The 18,650-nt window shown below is 43.8% G+C and overlaps 1 protein-coding gene across 1 annotated transcript in view; it reads left to right on the plus strand.

The window, feature by feature from the left end:
- LOC121271749 (vesicular glutamate transporter 1) overlaps positions 1-18,650 on the plus strand; it is a 57,245-nt gene that overhangs the window by 14,629 nt on the left and 23,966 nt on the right. The window contains exons 2-3 of the mRNA XM_041177976.1: positions 9,867-10,119; positions 12,481-12,599. Of these exons, the coding sequence (XP_041033910.1) occupies positions 9,867-10,119; positions 12,481-12,599 (372 nt within the window). The remainder of the gene's footprint in view (positions 1-9,866; positions 10,120-12,480; positions 12,600-18,650) is intronic.

The raw sequence follows: 18,650 nt of genomic DNA on the forward strand, positions 1-18,650 counted from the left end.
TTTGTTGTTACCAATGATCAGATATGGATATAAAGACATCTTGAAGCTGGATTATTTGTTCCAATTGATCCCTTCAAATTGTGGAGGGTGGTAATTTGCAATTTTATTGACACAAATTGATCACAGAACAAAGGACTTTAAAATGGCACTCTCTGAGCCCACTTTGACTGTAATCATGTTGCTATTTCGCACTAAGAGCTACAGGAAAGGAGTCCAAAGTTTCAGTGGCTTCAACATTTAAATAAAATGATTGTCGGGGAAATTAATCATGGCGCGATTGAAATTGAGAAGGTTTGCTCAACTTTGGATCCAGTTGAACATGTGAGCTGGTGGGAGTCATTGTCCCTGTTGAAACCCACCAGTTACTGGTGAATTGAATGCAGTTCTTATGCCAGTGTGTTTCAGTTCATTGTGTTAGTCATTTTGGTTTACTACAGATGGTGTGTTTGGAAACAAGATGGCAATTGGACAATGCTGTTGAACAAGCTAAAATGACTTCATAACTCCTGGCAGGAAAGGAAGAATTGGGAGCTTGTGGGACTGAGAGTTCACACAATCTGCACATTCATTTCTTCTGGGCTGTTCACGATGAGTTTTAAAAAAACAGCATTCTGCTAATAATGGGATGTATAGTGTAAGTGGACTTAAGGCAAGGGTATTTTCTTAAGATTAAAAGATCGATGAAATGTATGAAATTTAATCATTATAACTATGATAGTCTGAAAGACCTTGGTCAGGTCACTGGTATTTATAGTATTAAAATGATCCTGAAGGTTTTGTGAAGACAATGTAACTTTGGAGTCCAAGAGGTCCGTATAACCATGTAATAAAATGATTAGAAGAGATTGAGAATACTTAAATGCATTTTGCTATCTCAATGTTGTTATTCTCATGTCTCTTGTATGTATCTTTGATGTACTATGATTTAAAGGTAGCATGCAGAGATGTAGAGATCAAAGTTGGAATTAGTACCAGAGTTGTGAACTACCGTATGCTGTACTGATACTAGATTGTGGAGTGTGGTGTACCAGTACTCATACTGGAATTGTGAAATGTTGAAGCCTGAGTTGGATCATGCGATATGAACTCAATAACAACCCATAAAAGCATGCTGGAATTGTGAAGTGTGACATACCTGAACACATATACTGATTGTGAAGTATAATGTCTCATTATCTGCATTTATCACAATGATCACATGTACTTGGGTGTTTAAAGTAAACAGTTTAAAGTAAAGTAGAGCAAGGAAGACCAAAAGTGTGTTGATTCTGTTACTTTCTCCTACTGGAGTTTCAGCTGTATCACTGTTGGAATGCAGGACCTAATATTATTCCGTGTTGGAGTGTAGTATTGTTCTTTACAATTCTGTATTTGGAGCATGGACTATATTTTATATTGGAGTATGGACAACTTTGGCCACAAAATTGGATGTTGCAGAACCGCTAGGCTTTCTAACAGTGATATTAGAGCAGAAAAGGGGAAATTCTCACCATTTTAGTTAATTTTGCTGATTAGTGGCGCTGGTAGGGAGGAGTTGCCACAGCACAACCTTTGGCAGAGAAGTGAATGACAGACGGCAACTTCAGGGTTTCTGTGTTAATCTGAATTTGCACTAAATGCTGTCCGATATCAGTTTGATGGACTGTGTCAGAGAGTCAAAGACAGCAAGCATTGAAAATTCAGGTCACCATAAAAAGGTTAAACCTTGCTTAAGGGGCATAAGTGTTTTTAAAGGCAATTTGAATAATAATTACTGATGAAAAACTAATGAAAAGTTGTTAAAATTTTCATTATGAAAAATTACTAGATATTTTTAATACGTTTTCTTAAATGATTAGTTTTTAAAAGTTTGTTCATGATATATCAACTTCCATCTTAACCACATATGTATGATCCAATCCTAATTTTGCTCCCTGTAACATTTTTAGTAAGTGGATTGACGTCTATCATTTCCTGGTTTGCTGTCTGTGAAAATTCTGCAATGTGATTGGCTGCTTAGGCAGCTTGATGGCATCACTGCAGTTTGGCATTGGGAATCGTCATTAAATGCTACAATCAATTGCACGCTGAGGGAGGTAAGTTCCTCACCACAGAAATTGCTAGCTCTCAGTGCAGCTTTCTTCAATTTCAACGGCAATCATTGTAATTTCGCCACTGACCTCAAATTATGGGCCAAAATTATTCTGCATCAGAATGTGGACTGTCTATAATGTTTCTGTATTGGAGTGTAAACCCAATCACTGGTATGTATAGGAGTGTACACTCGCTTTAGCTCTGCTTTGGATTGCAGATGCTATTGCTGTTATATATTGCAGTGCTATGTTGGGCTGCAAACTCCATTACCGCTCCATATTGGACTGCAAACTCCATTACTGCTCCATATTGGAGTGTAATATTCATTGCTGTTCTTGTCTGGAATGTAAGTGCTATTACAGTTTTGTATTGGAGTGTAAACTCTATTGCTGTTCTGTTTTGGAGTGCAGTGTCTTTATTGCTATGTTGAGATCAGGCTTGCTTTTACGGTGCTAGTATCAATAAAGCCTATTAAAGATATTTCACATCCGAAAGCACATCTCAAAAGTGATATCTGTTTTGTGGACTTGTGTTAGTAAAGGCTGACAGCCTCATATCTCCAACAGGATCAACCCAGGCTTTACCTGAGCCATCCAAAGAAGATGTCATGAAGATAAATTGGGATTGACTTTAACCCAACTTGCCCAACTTTATTTGGTAGTAGGCAGTTGTGGGAAGGGGTTGGGGGGGGGGCCTTTGAAAAGGGACATTAAGAGTCATTGCGAGAATTGCCCTCTCCCCTCCATTCTGATGGCTCACTGGTGGGGAGCAGGCAAGGACTGTGTGAATTGTGGTGCTAATGGAATCCCAATTAGGCTTGAGCAGAGAGATCGCTGAGACTTTTCCAACCGTAAGGCAGGAAGGAGCCTTTTGTGGGGACGGAAGGAGGAGGACCATTTCTCAATCTTCATCTGGAAGGCGCAGGACCTCCTCTGCCTCGGATTCTACCCTGTCCCTCTCACAAGACCCTAGGGTTGCCAACTTTCCTTGGACATATTACTGGCATTTCCATCACCTGTCTTCTTGCCTCCAACCACTCCACTCCCACATTCCTGCTATTGGTCAGCAAACATGTCCATCACCAAGATGCCCCGCCTTCCCATGGTCAAATAGAAAGTGAACAGTCTCTTTGTTATTCAGTTGAATACTTCTTTACTATCAACCCAACAACCTTTCTTATTTCCCATGTCCAATATTTTTAGAACAATTAAACAAATGATTTCAAAGAATTTTTAAAAAACCCACAATATTTAATCCCAAACTGGATTTCCTCACAGCAGTGTGCTGAGTGCTTCACCAGGCAGCCACCTGCTTGAAATGGAGAGCCGCAGGTGGAAGGGAAAGTTGTTTGGATGGTCAGTGATTGTGAGCTGGAGGGGTTTAATGGCCCAAATCCTATTCTTTTGTTCTGATAGCTTCAAATCATTAAATTCCTTAAACCTTCAATTAAGATTCTAAACTATGGTTGGACTCTGGATGTAAGGAGGCCCCTTTTCTCTACCTCAAAAAGCTTTTGAGGCTGGGAGTCAGCTTAAAATTTCAAAACTGAGATTGACAGATTTATAAGTTAGGCTATTAAAGGATGTGGAGCCCAGGCTGATAAATGGGGTTATGATACAGATTCGAGGGGCTGAATGCCATCCTCCTGATCCTACTTCTTTCTTGTGGCTTGACTCCTGTATCCTCAGTCAAGGCAGTGGGTTACGATCTGCTATCCTCTCTAGTCTGCTGCAAATTGCTTTACCTGGAGGTGAGAAGAAGGCTATAGCTCAAAACCCTTCGTAACTAAGATTTTCCTCTAAATCCTTCTGCTGCAGTTTTCCCTCTGATTCCACACCAAGTGACTGAAGGCAGCTCATCACGAATAATTTTCTTGGCACTCGTGGAAGAGACAGTAGGACAACCTTCAAAAGCTCCAGGCTCTCACATTATTTTTAGCATACTGCCAGGTTCTATCTGATCCCTTGGCAAGGGAGGGGGACTAACGTCACAGCACTTTCAAACAGCCAGCACAGGCAAGGTGGGCCAAATGGCCTCCTTCTGTTCTGTACGGTCCCACGATTGGTCCAAGTTGTATCATACGCTCGGTCGTGCTTGGGAGTTGATCACCCATAATGTCACATCCAAGGTCTTTCAGTAGCCACCCATGTCATCTCTCTCCAATATGTTGAGCAATGTAGGAATGAGTCATTTGTTTGGCCAGGTGCATTGACGTTTACATGTATTCAATGTATAGAAGCTTTCCCCCTGGATATAGATTCTGGGTAGTGCATGTGTGCAGTCACTTACATCCAGAGTCCAACCATAGTTTAGAATCTTAATTGAAGGTTTAAGGAATTTAATGATTTGAAGCTATCAGAACAAAAGAATAGGATTTGGGCCATTAAACCCCTCACCACCGCCTTCTCAAGGGCAATTCGGGATTGGCAATAAATGCTGGCCTAGGCAGTGATGCCTACATCTTATAAATGAATAAATAGAAAAATGATCTGTGACCTAATTCCATACACCCACCTTTGCCCCATATCCCATATGATCTTTGATAAACAAAAATCTATCAATCTCAGATTTAAAATGATCAATTCATTTAGTATTGATAGCCATTTGCAGAAGAGACTTCCAACGCTCTGCCACCTCTGTGTGTCAAAGTGTTTCCAAATGTTACTCCCAAATCAGTGGAGCTAGTTTCTCTCTTCCTACCCTATCAGTTCCCCTATATAGCTGAATTCTTGGTCAAATCGCTCCTTAACCTTTTGCATTTCAGGGAATGTGAACCAAGCCTGATAGAGTGATGAACTGCATCTGTGATCTCTTTAAACCACATACACTTAATGGATACGTGAAATGAGAGGCCAGTTGCATAAAAGTACAAGGTAGTTTAACAGCCTCATATGCTGCAATGACCATCACAGACCGTGGCTGCATCTAGATACAAATATAGGAGTCTGTGCTACTGTAAAAGTGGTCAATCAATAGAAGTGTGTGGTTCTTTATCAATGATTTCTTCCAAAGGGTTTAATGCCTCATCTTTCAGAGTTTCATGCTCAATCAGCTGATGTCTGCTGTCTCATGTCCAAACTAGATATTTGAATCACACAAAGAATATTGGTATTCACATGGCCAGAGAATTTGGCGCGTGGAACTGATGTTCAAACCTATTGTCCTTTGAACTCATGGGGGCATTTTTGTTATATTGGTACTTGATAAAGAATTGTCTGTTGTTGTTTGGCAAGATACTGCTCTTAAAAATTGTGTTCAAAATACCAAACATAGAGTAAATGCTAGGGAAGCTACAGGGTTATTAGTACCAAACAGATAGCTCTACTGCTCTAAGTCTTGGTCCACCCAATGTGCTTTATATGGGATATATTTTTGAGGGGATATTCCTCTAATTTATTGGATTCTAATTGGTAAATTCCTTGCCAAAGACTCAGATTGTACTACATTGCAAAGGACCAAATCACCTTCCCATTCCCCTTCATTGTTATATTCCAATGCACAAAACCCCTTACTATTCACTCCCAGTGTACTGCAACCCAATGCACAAAACCCCTTACTATTCACTCCCAGTGTACTGCAACCCAATGCACAAAACCCCTTACTATTCACTTCCAGTGTACTGCAACCCAATGCACAAAACCCCTTGCTATTCACTCCCAGTGTACTGCAATCCAATGCACAAAACCCCTTACTATTCACTCCCAGTGTACTGCAATCCATTGCACAAAACCCCTTACTATTCACTCCCAGTGTACTGCAATCCAATGCACAAAACCCCTTACTATTCATTCCCAGTGTACTGCAATCCAATGCACAAAACCCCTTATTATTCACTCCCAGTGTACTGCAATCCAATGCACAAAACCCCTTATTATTCACTCCCAGTGTACTGCAACCCAATGCACAAAACCCCTTGCTATTCACTCCCAGTGTACTGCAATCCAACGCACAAAACCCCTTGCTATTCACTCCCAGTTTACTGCAATCCAATGCACAAAACCCCTTGCTATTCACTCCCAGTGTACTGCAATCCAATGCACAAAACTCCTTGCTATTCACTCCCAGTGTACTGCAATCCAATGCACAAAACTCCTTGCTATTCACTCCCAGTGTACAACAATCCAAAATGGGCCAAATACCATATTCACTCACACTATTACATTCCAATGTACCAAATCTCCACCAATTCTCTCCCGCTGAAGAACTCGAGGGGCACAAACCAGTTGCTCCCATTGTAACATTTCTTATTCATCACAACCTGCTCCCCCACCATTCTTCTGAATTCTAACACACTGTGCCCTTCCCAATCACAAAGGATTTTATCTCTTCCCATTCACTACATCAAATGCACGAGAGTTCCTAATCTGAGCATCATTTCTGTCCTCAAATATTCAGTCTTTAACAACATGTAATCATTTCCAAATGGTGCTGAGAGGCAGCATCTAAAAATCATCCAGATCATCTAGAAATTAAAGTGTGTGTAAGTGTGTTCTGTTGGGTTTTATTTAGATGGAGTTGCTGAATCAACGATTAGATGCGACATGCATTTAACACAGCTATTTTTATCTGCAGCTTCACGGAAGCCTTGATCCATCCTTAATCCTGATTAAAGCCCGGCATGTCTTTGCAAAGCAGCCTTGCGTTTATGAAGATTGATTATTCTTGCCACAAATAAAATCTATTCAGAGATGAGTTGAAACAAGTTGTTCTCATGACGTTAACGGCACTTTAAATATGTGCTTTACTTGCCTTCGCCTCCTGCCAAATCCTCATGCCTAATGTTGTACGTTACATAATTTTTGTAAGAAAACTGTCTCCAACTCCCTTGTGGCCTCTAGAAAAGAGATGCCTGAGGGCGGTGGGAGGGGTGGGGAACAATTTAGGAGAGGCCATTAATATTATGAAGGGATTTGATTGCAAAGGCCGGTACTTCCCAAACTTTTTCCCAGTGTGACCCCATTTTAACACCCCAACTTTGCATGACACCAGAGGGAAAATTTGGAGGGGGGAGGGGTGGGCGGTACAGGGGTACGAGAGTTGTTGAGTGCCTTCAGTTGCTGAGCAGGTGGGGGGAGGGGTGGGGGCTGAAGTTGATGCATGATGGGAAGTGATTAAGCCGCAGGGTTTTTCTTTCAAATCAAGGGGCACCGACCTGTTCGCAGCCTCGTTTTTTTGCAGCAAAAAGCCAAGACCACCGTTAGGAACAAAATACAAAGGGTTCAAAGGAGCCTTGCAGCTGTTAGCGCTCAGTCTGAGCTTCAAAATGGCCATCGCTGCCTCAGAGCTCGCAGCCCCAGAATCCCGTCTCGTGACCCCACTGGGGGGCCGTGACCCCACTGGGGGGGCCGTGACCCCACCGGGGGGGGGCCCTGACCCACAATTTGGGAAATATGACATAGATGTATAGAAGATTTTTTTCACTTGTGGAGGAGATAGGAACTAGGGGCCATAAATGTAAGGTAGTCTCACATAAATCAAATAGGGAATCCAGGAGAGGCCTTTTTTTATCTAGCAAGAGGCAAGAATTCTGAGCGCGCTACCGCAGGGAGTGGTTGAGGTCAATAGTATCAATACCTTTAAAGGGGAAGCTGGATAGACACATGAGGAAGAAAGGAATGGAAGGATATGCTGACTGGGTTTAAATGAAGGAGGGGCGGGAGGAAGTTCATCTGGAGCTTTCTGTGCTGGTGATGTATTACAGATCACTCAGGGAGTCTGAGTTGCTGTGGCAACATGCACTGTTACATGCATGTTGTAGCCCGGAGCTATGGATAGTGATGGTAGAGACTCCAACATTATCTCTATCACACAGCTGACCAGGAATCTCTCCCGCTCTTAATGCCTGTGATTGGCATGTGTTGGAACCCAACAGTTTGGTACTCAACCTGTTTGGCCATGTTGTGAACCTTGGCCTTCAGGTCCTGGAGTGGGACTTGAACCCTGAGCTCCTGGCTGCAAGGCAGGGACACCAATGTACCACAAGGGCAATTAGGGATGGGCAATCAATGCTGGCCTAGCCAGTGACGCCCACTTCTCATAAATGAATTTTAAAAAGACCTCGTGCTGTAATGTAATTCGATGTAAAGATCCCTTTCTGGTGTGGCACTGAGACATAAAGGTCAGAATTTTTGATGGCTTGGTCTGTGAGGAATTAGTTGGGCAGCAGTTCAGGTCCTACAATCTCTGCCCATGCTCCGTTCTGACTCTGCTGCTGCGTGTACTGTCTACTCCCTTTGCCCACCATTGGTGGTTATGCCATTCAGCCCATCATGTCTGTGTTGGCCCTTTGAAAGAAATCTCTGATTAATCCCACACACCCCACTGTTTCCCCATAGACCTGTAAATTCTTTCTCAATATTTTTCCAATTCCTCTTTGAAAGTTACTCGTGAATCTGCTTCCACTGCCCTTCCAGACCAGATCACAAACAACTTGCTGCAATAAAAGACTCTCCTCATTTCCCTCTGGTTCTTTTGGTAATTACATTAAATCTGGATCCTTTGATTATGGACCCTCCTGCCAGTAGAAACAGCCTCTCCCTCTCTCCTCTATCAAAAGCCTTCATAATTTCGAACACCTGTATAAAATTGCACCTTTCCCTTCTCCCTCACCCATGGTACCATTCTAAGAAATCTGCTCTGCTCCCCCACCAAAGCCTTTACATCCTTGCTAAAGTACAGTGCAGAGAAGCAGACTCAAAACTCCGGTGGAGATGTATTCAGTGACTTATCATGGTTCAGCATAACGCCCTTGTTTTGTGACATGATGGGGGCTGTTTTAACCCAGTCGAGTGGATGGGATTGGTTGCAGGTGGGTGGGGTTGAGTTAAATGGGCAGAAATTCCATATACCTTAAGAATCAAGCGTTAACCTGCCAATTTTCAGGTTTTATGGAGGGCTGGACAGTCACCCACTCCCTGGAGGAGAGGTGACATTTTAAATATGTTCATAAGGCTGGAAGACTTGGATTTAACTTTTTTTGGGAAACCGGACAGCTGCAGCAAGGCACGGGCAGCCTCTAGGAGAAGGCCGGTGCTTTTACAGCTCTGCTTGTGAGCCAGGAGGAACAGGGATGCTTCCTTCCAGCTCCCCACAAGCTGCCTCTCCATAAAAGTCCCGGCCCCCGACATGCTACCACTCACCCCTGGGATCGGACTGCTCCACCCCTGCACACGGGATTGGGGATTGGACCTACCTGGTTCTGTGGCCTTGTCTGGAATTCTACCTATGCAGATGTCAAGCCTGTCAGTTAGGCTGCCTTCTGGACAGGGAACTTGTCACAACCAAAAGTTGCATGTTTTGAAGTTAAACCTGCAGTATACAGGAAAATCCAGACTTGTGGGTTTAGCACGTTACTGAACCACCCACACACCATTCGGTAAGTAAAATCTACCATCATGATGCTATTTATAAAGCCAACGATCCCATATGCTTTACTTTAGTCGCATGGTAGTGCAGAACTTGAATATTGCTGAAAAAAAAAAGACATGCTGTTGAAGCTTTTCATCTTTCACTCAGCAGGACAGATGTAAGAATGCCAAATTTCAAAGAGAGCCTATGTTGTTGCTTCAATTGAAACTTGGTATTCTTGCACCAGTGCTGATGAGTGTAAGATGAAAAGCTCTGACCGCATGTCTCATTTATTCAGCAACAAAATGTTTTTTTTGTTAAACAGCTTTATTAGTTTGTCTTGCCATCTTCAAAGGTTTATGTAAATGAATTCTCTGGTCTTCTCTGTTCCTGCTCCCTCTTTTCCCGAGATATTAATTCACCTGCTTTTTAACTTAACAACACAGAATCCTAGAGAAGCGACAGAATGTTGGAGAGACCATCGAGCTGACTGAGGATGGTCGAGCGATCGGAGTGGCGGAGAAACGGAAGCCGGTCGTGGATTGCACCTGCTTCGGGCTGCCGAAGCGCTATGTCATCGCCATGATGAGCGGCCTGGGCTTCTGCATCTCCTTCGGGATCCGTTGCAATCTCGGAGTGGCCATCGTGAGCATGGTGAACAACAACACGGTCTATAGCAATGGGAAACTCATCATAGAGGTAGGAGGCAACAACAACTTGCATTTATACACCATGTCTAAAATAGCTAAAAAAAAAATCCTAAAGACACTCCACGGGAACATTATTAAACAAAATTTGACATCAAGCCACAAAGAAATATTAAGGCAAGCAATCCAAATGCTTGCTCAAAGAGAGAGATTTTTTGGAAGCAAGAAATTGAGAGGTTTTAGGGAGGGATTTTCAGATTGGGATCTAGAAAGCTGAAGGAGGAGTGTTAAAAATCAAGGATGCACAAGAGACCGGAATTGGGGGACTGCAGTGATCTCCGAGGGCTGGAGGCGGTTACAGAGAAAAGGAGTCAGGGGGCGTGGGTGGCGGTGAGCTCATCAATAAGAGTTGAGAAGCCAATGCCGGTTCATTGAGCACAGAGATGCCGAGTGAATGGGATTTGGTGTGAGTTAGGGTACAGGCAGCAGGGCTTTGAATTAATTCATGTTTTTGGAGGGTGGGAGATAGGAGCCTGGCCAGGAGAGCGTTGGATTAGTCAAATCTAAAGGCAACAAAGGCATCACCTTCACATAAAATCCAATCGAGCGAGAGAGAGAGAGGAGAGAGAGTGCGAGAGAGAGAGCGAGCGAGAGAGAAAAGTTGGGACTGTTCTCCTCAGCGCACTGGTTCTCAAACATTTTTGGTTCAAGGAACCCTATTCAAATGGATTCATATACAAGGACCACCCCATCTCAATTACAGGTTGTAAAACTGTAAATATTTCATTATTTTTATTTTTTATTCTTTCTATGGGATGTCGGTGTCACTGACTAGGCCAGCATTTGTTGCCCATCCCTAATTGCCCTTGAGAAAGGGGTGGTGAGGTGCCTTCTTGAACTGCTGCAGTCCATGTGGTGTAGGCACACCCACAGTGCTCCCAGGGAGGGAGTTCCAGGATTTTGACCCAGTGACAGTGAAGGAATAGTGAGACAGCTCCAAGTCAAGGTGGTGGGTGGCTTTGAAGGAAACCTGCAGATAGTGGTGTTCCCATGGATCTACTGCCCTTGTCCTTCTAGATGGTAGAGGTTGTGAGTTTAGAAGGCGCTACTAAAGGAGGCTTTGCAACTTGCTGCAGTGCATCTTGCAGCTGGTACATACTGCTATCGCTGTGCACCAATGTTAGAGAAATGTATGTTTAAGGTGGTGGAAGGGATGCAGACCAAATGGGTTGCTTTGTTCTGGATGGTTTGAGCTTCTTGAGTGTTGTTGGAGATGCACTCATCCAGGCAAGTGGAGAGTATTTCATGCAAATGTTACTTGCTACTTATCAACTCAAACCTGAATGTTGCCCCGGTCTTGCTACATATGGCACGGACAGCTTCAGCGTCTGAGGAGTAGTATTAGGTACTGAACACCGTGCAATCATCAGCGAACATCCCACTTCTGACCATAAGATGGGGGGAATGTTCTTGATGAAGCAACTGAAGATGCTGGGACTGAGGAACTCCTGCAACAATCTTCCTAGAGCAGAGATGATTGGCCTCCAACAACCTCAAACATGTTCCTTTGTGCTAGGTATGACACCAACCAGCAGAGGGTTTTCTCCCTGATTCCCATTGACTTCAATTTTTCTAGGATGATGCCACACTTGGTCAAATACTGCCTTGATGTCAAAGGCAGTCACTCTGGCCTTACGTTTGGATTTCATATCTTTTGTCCATGCTTGGACTAAGGCTGTAATGAGGTCAGGGTCCAAGTGGCCCAGTGGAATGTAAATTGAGCATCAATGAGCTGGTTATTGCTGGCTCAGTGCAGCTTGATAGCGCAACTGACATCATCACTTTGCTAATGATCATGAGGAGACTGATGGGATGGTAACTGGCTGGATTGAATTTGTCCTACTTTCTGTGGACAGGACACAGCTGCTCAATTTTCCACATTGTCAGGTCGATGCCAACATTTCTCCATGTGCGCTCCCCTTCTACGTGAGTTAGCCAGTCCACTCTGCGCTCGACATGTGGCAGTCAGTCCACTCCTGCCACTGGGATCACACCATGTCTGCCTCTATCCACCATGCAATTATATCGCAGACCCTCTGGAAAATCTCTACGGGCCCCTAGGAGTCTGTGAATCCTAGTTTATGAGATACTGCTTTAGAGCAGACAAGGCCATAGGCAAACTAAATAGAAGTGTTCAAAATTGTGAAAGGTTTTGCTGGATAAAGGAGGATAAACTGTTTCTAGTGGCAGGAGGATCAGTAACCAGAGGACACTGATCCAAGGTAACCAGCGAGAGAATTAGATGAGAAAATGTTTTACTTTGTGCAACAAGTTGTTATGAAGAGAATTATATATATATATATATATATATATATTTTAAAGATTTTAATCTATTTCCTTCCTTTTTTTCTAGCAAGCTAGATTTAACTGGGATCCAGAGACGGTGGGAATGATTCACGGATCCTTCTTCTGGGGGTATATTGTCACACAAATTCCCGGAGGCTACATATCACAGAAATTTGCTGCCAATAGGTAAGGAAGGACTTTTCCAGCAGGCTGGTGGATAGAATGAATGAAGTGGCAAAAGCTTGTGAAATGAAAAGTAATGTAAAAAGGACACAAGTTATGGAGATTGGGAAAAGTAACAGTGGGAAAGTAGATTTAAATAACTGGGAAACATCGTCAGAAAGAAGTCAGAGCAATAGCAAAGAATGCACTCTGAACATAAAGAATTTCTCATCACAGGAATGAGCAGAGATCGTAAGAAAAGAATTGCAAAGACTGTGATTTGGAGTGTCCTGTTGTTTGGGGCTGAAGCGGACATCCAAAGACGAGAAAGTCATGAAATGTGGCGCTGGAAGACGGATGTGGTGCAGCAGTTGGAGAGAGAGAGCCCAAGAGCAATCTTGAGGTTCTCAGGATGGTGGAAGAGGAAAGATCGTTAGTGAACACCCTCGAGAAGAGGCAGCAAGGTTTAGACTGGCCAGAGTCCGAGCTACGAGAAGTTGTTGAAGGAGGCAACTGAAGGAAGATCAGAGGGATGTAGGCCAAGATGGAGAAAGAGAGTGATGATGTTAGACAATTTGAAATCAAAAATGAGAGGGTCATATGAGCAACACAAGGTACGGAGAAATAAACAGAGGACCTGACCTTGGGCAGATCGCCAGTGCTAGTTGTTCAGGCCTCAGAGGTGGGCGCTTCAACAATAGCACTCAGAATGTTGGCGGAGAGAAGGTTGAACATAGACCTTCTTCTTTATCAACACTGCTCTCTCTCTCCTACCTGCATTTAAAGAGCACCTCTAACGTAGTAAAAAATACCAGGAGCCTAATCAGCAAACAAAACTGGCACAGCCAAAGAAGGAGATAATAGGACACATGACCAAAAGTTTGGTCAAAGAGGTCAGTTTTAAGGCACGTCTTAAAAGAGGGACATAAGAATGTTTAAAGGCCTTGACAGCTGAAGGAACAGTGGGATGAAGGAGCTCTGAAGTGCACAAGAGGCCAGAATTGGAAAAGCGCTGGAATCTCAGAGGGTTGTTGCAGGACTGGAGGAGGTTACAGAGGTAGGGAAGTGTGAGCCCCTAGAGGGATTTGAAGATGAGGATGAGAACTATAAAATCTTGCGTCGTTGCCGGACCCCATGAGCTATCAGCGAGCTCAGGAGTATTGGGCAAGCAGGACCTGATGCGAGTTAGGATGTGGGTCCTCAGAATTTTGGATGACATCAAGCTTTGTCCAAAAAAAAAAAAGTCACCTAATCCCAAATGGAGGGTGAAAGATGAAAGGCTGGCCAGGAGACCATTGAGTTGAGACAAGTTGGGTCTGGAGATAAAAATATGGTTGAGGGTCTTAGCAACCAAGGTAGGGCAGTTAAAGAAAAAGAAAGACTTGCATTAATATGGCACCTTTCATGACCTCAGGATGTCCTGAAGCACTTTACAGCCAATGAAATGCTTTTGAATTCAATCACTGTTGTAATGTAAGAGACACAGCAACCAAGTTGTGCACAGCAAGATGCCACAAACTGATAATGACCAGTCAATCTGATTTAGTGATGGTGACTGAAGGGTAAATATTGACCCAGGACACTGGGGAGAACTCCAGTGCTCTTCTTCGATGGATGGCCCTGACCAAAACTGTGTAGAACTGAAACATAACACCTATCTTTTTGCCATCCAATCCCCTTCAGATAAAGGCCAACAGCCTTTGATTTTTTTTTTGTACCTGTCTACTGGCTTTTAATAATTGGCATAGGAATTTTAGGGTTGGTGTTTGAACACCCTGAACAGTCATGGTCCCACACCCACCCAGCCCACTTCTGTACAAAAGTCCCATGGAGCAAGAGAGAAAAAATTCAGCCATGATTCCTGTCCCTAATTCCTAGGAAATGACCTTTGCCTGGGAAGTGCAAGACATTGGATACAACTCGATGGGATTCAGCTGGGATACTCTTATGGTTGAGCAGCCTGCCCACCAGTATTCGCTACTTGCTCAGGAATAATAAGCAAAGTTTTGTAGTGATGCCAGGGCACCTGTTACCTGGCAAGAATCAGTGCCCTCGGTAGAAGAGAAGGGGAAGAGACGGGCAAAGTGGGGAAGGGATAGATTGGCAAAATAAAAGGATTAAATCTAGGTTGTATCCCTTGTGGTTAGAGCCACATCAGCAAAACCACTGTAAACACGAATGTCAGGATAATTTTAAGCTCTTTCCTTGTCAGAGGTGGAATTGAGCATTGAGTGAATGATTAAATGTTCCTTTTTCTGCTGGTGCAATGCCCTGCAGAGTGACTCACGGTAAGATTAATTAACAGTGTTTGAAGCATGGTGCCAAGGGATTGGCACCTTGCCCACGCATGGAGCGCACCGAGCTGTCAGGCTTTTAGACCATCTGATAATTTTTTGTTCTCTTCTTGGTATGAACTGGATGCTAATGCCATATGTCAATATAGAGCAAACCAACCTCCCCACCCCCACCTCATCACACCCACCCCTCCATGCCAACCACCTCACTCTCCTGGGTTAGTATGATGTCACCAACTCAGGCCTAATCCTGTATCTCAACCCCAGAATAGTGCCCTGCTGCTGCACCAGCAGTGCTAGCTGTAGCTCAGTGCGTCGTAGTCCCACCTCTGAGTTAGATGGTTATGGGTTCAAGTCGCTCTCCTGAGACTTAAACACAAAAATCTAAGCTGGCAGTCCCAGTGCAGTACTGATGGAGTGCTGCCCTGTCACAGGTACTGTCTTTCAGACGAGATATTAAGTCAAGGCCCTGCTTACTCTCCAATGTGAACTTATAAGATTTGCTTGCAGAATAGTTGAGGTGTTAAGACTCATGTCCCGGCCAATGTTTATTCTTCAGTCAGCATAACTAAAAAAAAAAATGTTGATCTGGTCATTATCACCTTGCTGTTAGTGGGAGTTTGCTGTGTGCAAATTGGCTGCCATGTTTCCTCCATTTCATTACACTTCAAAAGTTCTTCATTGGCTATGAAGTGCCTTGGTGCGGTCTGCTGTTGTAGGGGAAGAAGGTGACAGAGCACTAATGTCACTAGACTAGTAATCCAGAGGCCCAGGCTAATACTCTGGGGACATGGGTTCAAATCCCACCACGGCAGCTGGTGGAATTTAAATTCAATTAATAAATCTGGAATATAAATCTACTCTCAGCTTAATGGTAGTCACCATTGTTGCAAAAATTGGTCCTTTAGGGAAGGAAATCCACCACCCTTACCTGGTCCAGTCTGCATGTGATTCTAGACCCACAGCAATGTGATTGACTCTTAAATGCCCTCTGAAATGTTCAGTTTAAGGGTAATTAGGGATGGGCATCAAATGGTGGCTTTGCCTACATCCCATGAAGGGAAAAAAAATGCTATAGAACGCAAATCTTTATTTTGCAAAGCAACCACTCAATCCCCTTTGAAAACATTCATCCAAAGACTATAAGGGAATGCTAGCTTATTTCTCTTATTTGACACTGCCCTCTTGACAACTGCATGTAGTATAGCCCACGTCACCAAGAAAAGATATTCGGCCTGTATTTGGCACCTTGCTGTTTTCATATCTTCGTGCTTTTCCCTTGGAGAATAGCATGAAATAGTAGGAGAACCTGCAGGCTGATTAGCAGTCTGACGTGAATGTTCCTTCCATGACTGTAACCATCTTTACAGGGGTCAATAGAGAGGGGATTTGTCCTATATGGCAGGAAGATTAAATGGGCTCCCACAATAGGGCCAGATGCACTGGATGTCAACCCAGATTCAAAATCCACATGTCTGGACTGGTTGGAGCAGGGGTTCAAATCTGGGATACTCGCATCCAGTGGGTATGGGTGACCCTCCCCCCTCAAACAGATTGCAGAATCCCATTGCTTTTTTCCCCACTAGAGGGCCTATAAGTAAAAACAGCTCATTATTAGCACACCAATTAGAGTGTTTATCTGAACACAACAGTTGCGGGAGCCCATAAAACCAATCATTGGGTAGAAAGATGGTTACAAACATGGAAGGAACATTCATGTCACAACCTAGCCGACTATTAGCCTGGGAATCCTTCCACTATTTCAAGGGGTTAAAATCAACAAATTCTTAAGAAACATACCCAATGCAGTCATTTTTGGATGTGGCAACAGCAATGATATGGGTTTAAATGCCACAAATTCCAAAGTGCAATACACCACAGTCTGAGATATGGGTGGAGGAGGCAGCTTGGAGACAAGATATAGGTATTTTGGTACTTGTGTGCCTTGTTTAACACATGCATGATGAGTTAGCACCTTCAGGAGATGAAGGAGCAAAGACCAGTTAGTGATAAATATCCTCAGTACAAGCTGCGACATTTTGATGTTTTTTTATTGATCGATACTTCCATGAAAAAGTCTGTAGTAATCTATGAGTGAAAGCCTAATAGTGAGCCCTGGTAGAATCTGCAGGCATGGAGTAGCTGCAACTGTATTGTCCAAATAAACACTCAAATTAGTATGGTAATAACTAATTTTATTTCCAGCCACTCCAGAACATTCCACAGAATCACAGAATTGTTACAGTACAGAAGGAGGCCATTCATAGAAAGAAGGGGCAGGAGTAGATCATTCAGCCTGCTCTGCAATTCAATATGATCATGGCTGATCCTCTATCTCAACACTGTACTCCAGCTCTCTCCCCATACCCCTTGATGCCTTTAAAGTCCAGAAATCTATCTATTTCCTTCTTAAATATATCAGTGACTTGGCCTCCACAGCCTTCTGTAGGATTCCACAGGTTCACCACCCTCTGGAGTGAAGTATCTCCTCATCTTGGTCCTAAATGGCCTACCCCTTATCCTGAGACCATGACCCCTTGTTCTAGAACCCCCCCCCCCAGCCAAGGAAACATCATCTCTGCATCCAGTCTGTCCAGCCCTGTCAGAATTTTATACATTTCAATGAGATCCCCTCTCATTCTTTTAAACTCCAGTGAATACAGGCCAAGTTGACCTAATCTCTCCTCGTACGACAATCCTGCCATCCCAGGAATCGGTCTGGTGAACCTTTGCTGCACTCCCTCTATGGCAAGTATACCCTTTCTTAGGAAAGGAGGCCAAAACTGCACGCAGTGCTCCAGGGGCTGAATTTTACACTGATCGGGCAGGCGGGCGCCCAACTCAATCTGGTGTGGAATCGCACGAGATGACATCTGGTGAGCGTCCCAAAGTCATCCCACGCTCGCACGATATTTCAGTTGGCAGGCACAAGCAAAAGTCAGAAGCCCATCCGTCGGCAATTAGAGGACACGAAAGCCCATTAACGGCTCAATTTTATGTAGCCCACCCAACCTTACAGTTGGCAGACGAGCAATTGGCCAGGCGGCCTTTACGTTTTTCATCAAACCTATCCAAAGGGTGGGATGAGGTCTCCGTTATTAAATAAAATGAAAATAGAAATCTGTGGACAGCGCTTTTATAATCTATATGTTCATGTGCCCAATTGTGATGCTTGGACATTTTTCTCCTGATTTTAAAAACTTTATGTTCTGAATGTTGGGTCTTTAGCTCCCTGAAGCAGCTCTCTCTGCCTTCAGGGAGCTTTCTGTCAGAGAGCGCCCGGGTTGACATCATCGCCCGCCCTCATCCCGACAGCGCTTGCCAGCGTAAAATCGCGGTCAGGGGCCAATCGCGGTTGGTGGTCCATTTCCCGAATGCTCCCATCCACTGAGCTGAAACGTCAGGTCCAGGTGTGGTCTCAGCAAGGCCCTCTGCAGCTGCAGGAAGACATCTTTGCCCCTGTACTCAAGTTCTTTCGCAATGAAGGCCAGTATACCATTTAACTGCTTGCTGCATCTGCATGCTTGCTTTCAGTGATTGGTGTACAAGGACACCCAGCTCCCTTTGTACATCAACATTTCCCAATCTGTCACCATTTAAATAATACTCTGCCATTCTGTTTTTCCTACCGAATTGGATAACTTCACACTTATCCACGTCATACTACATCTGCCATATATTTTCCCACTCACTCAACCTGTCTAAATTGTCTTGAAGCCTCTTAACACCCTCCTCAACGTGCCCATTCCAACCAAGTTTTGTGTCGTCAGCAAACTTGGAA

The sequence above is a fragment of the Carcharodon carcharias genome, chromosome 31 (assembly GCF_017639515.1).
Source record: "Carcharodon carcharias isolate sCarCar2 chromosome 31, sCarCar2.pri, whole genome shotgun sequence".
NCBI classification, from domain to species: Eukaryota; Metazoa; Chordata; class Chondrichthyes; order Lamniformes; family Lamnidae; genus Carcharodon; species Carcharodon carcharias.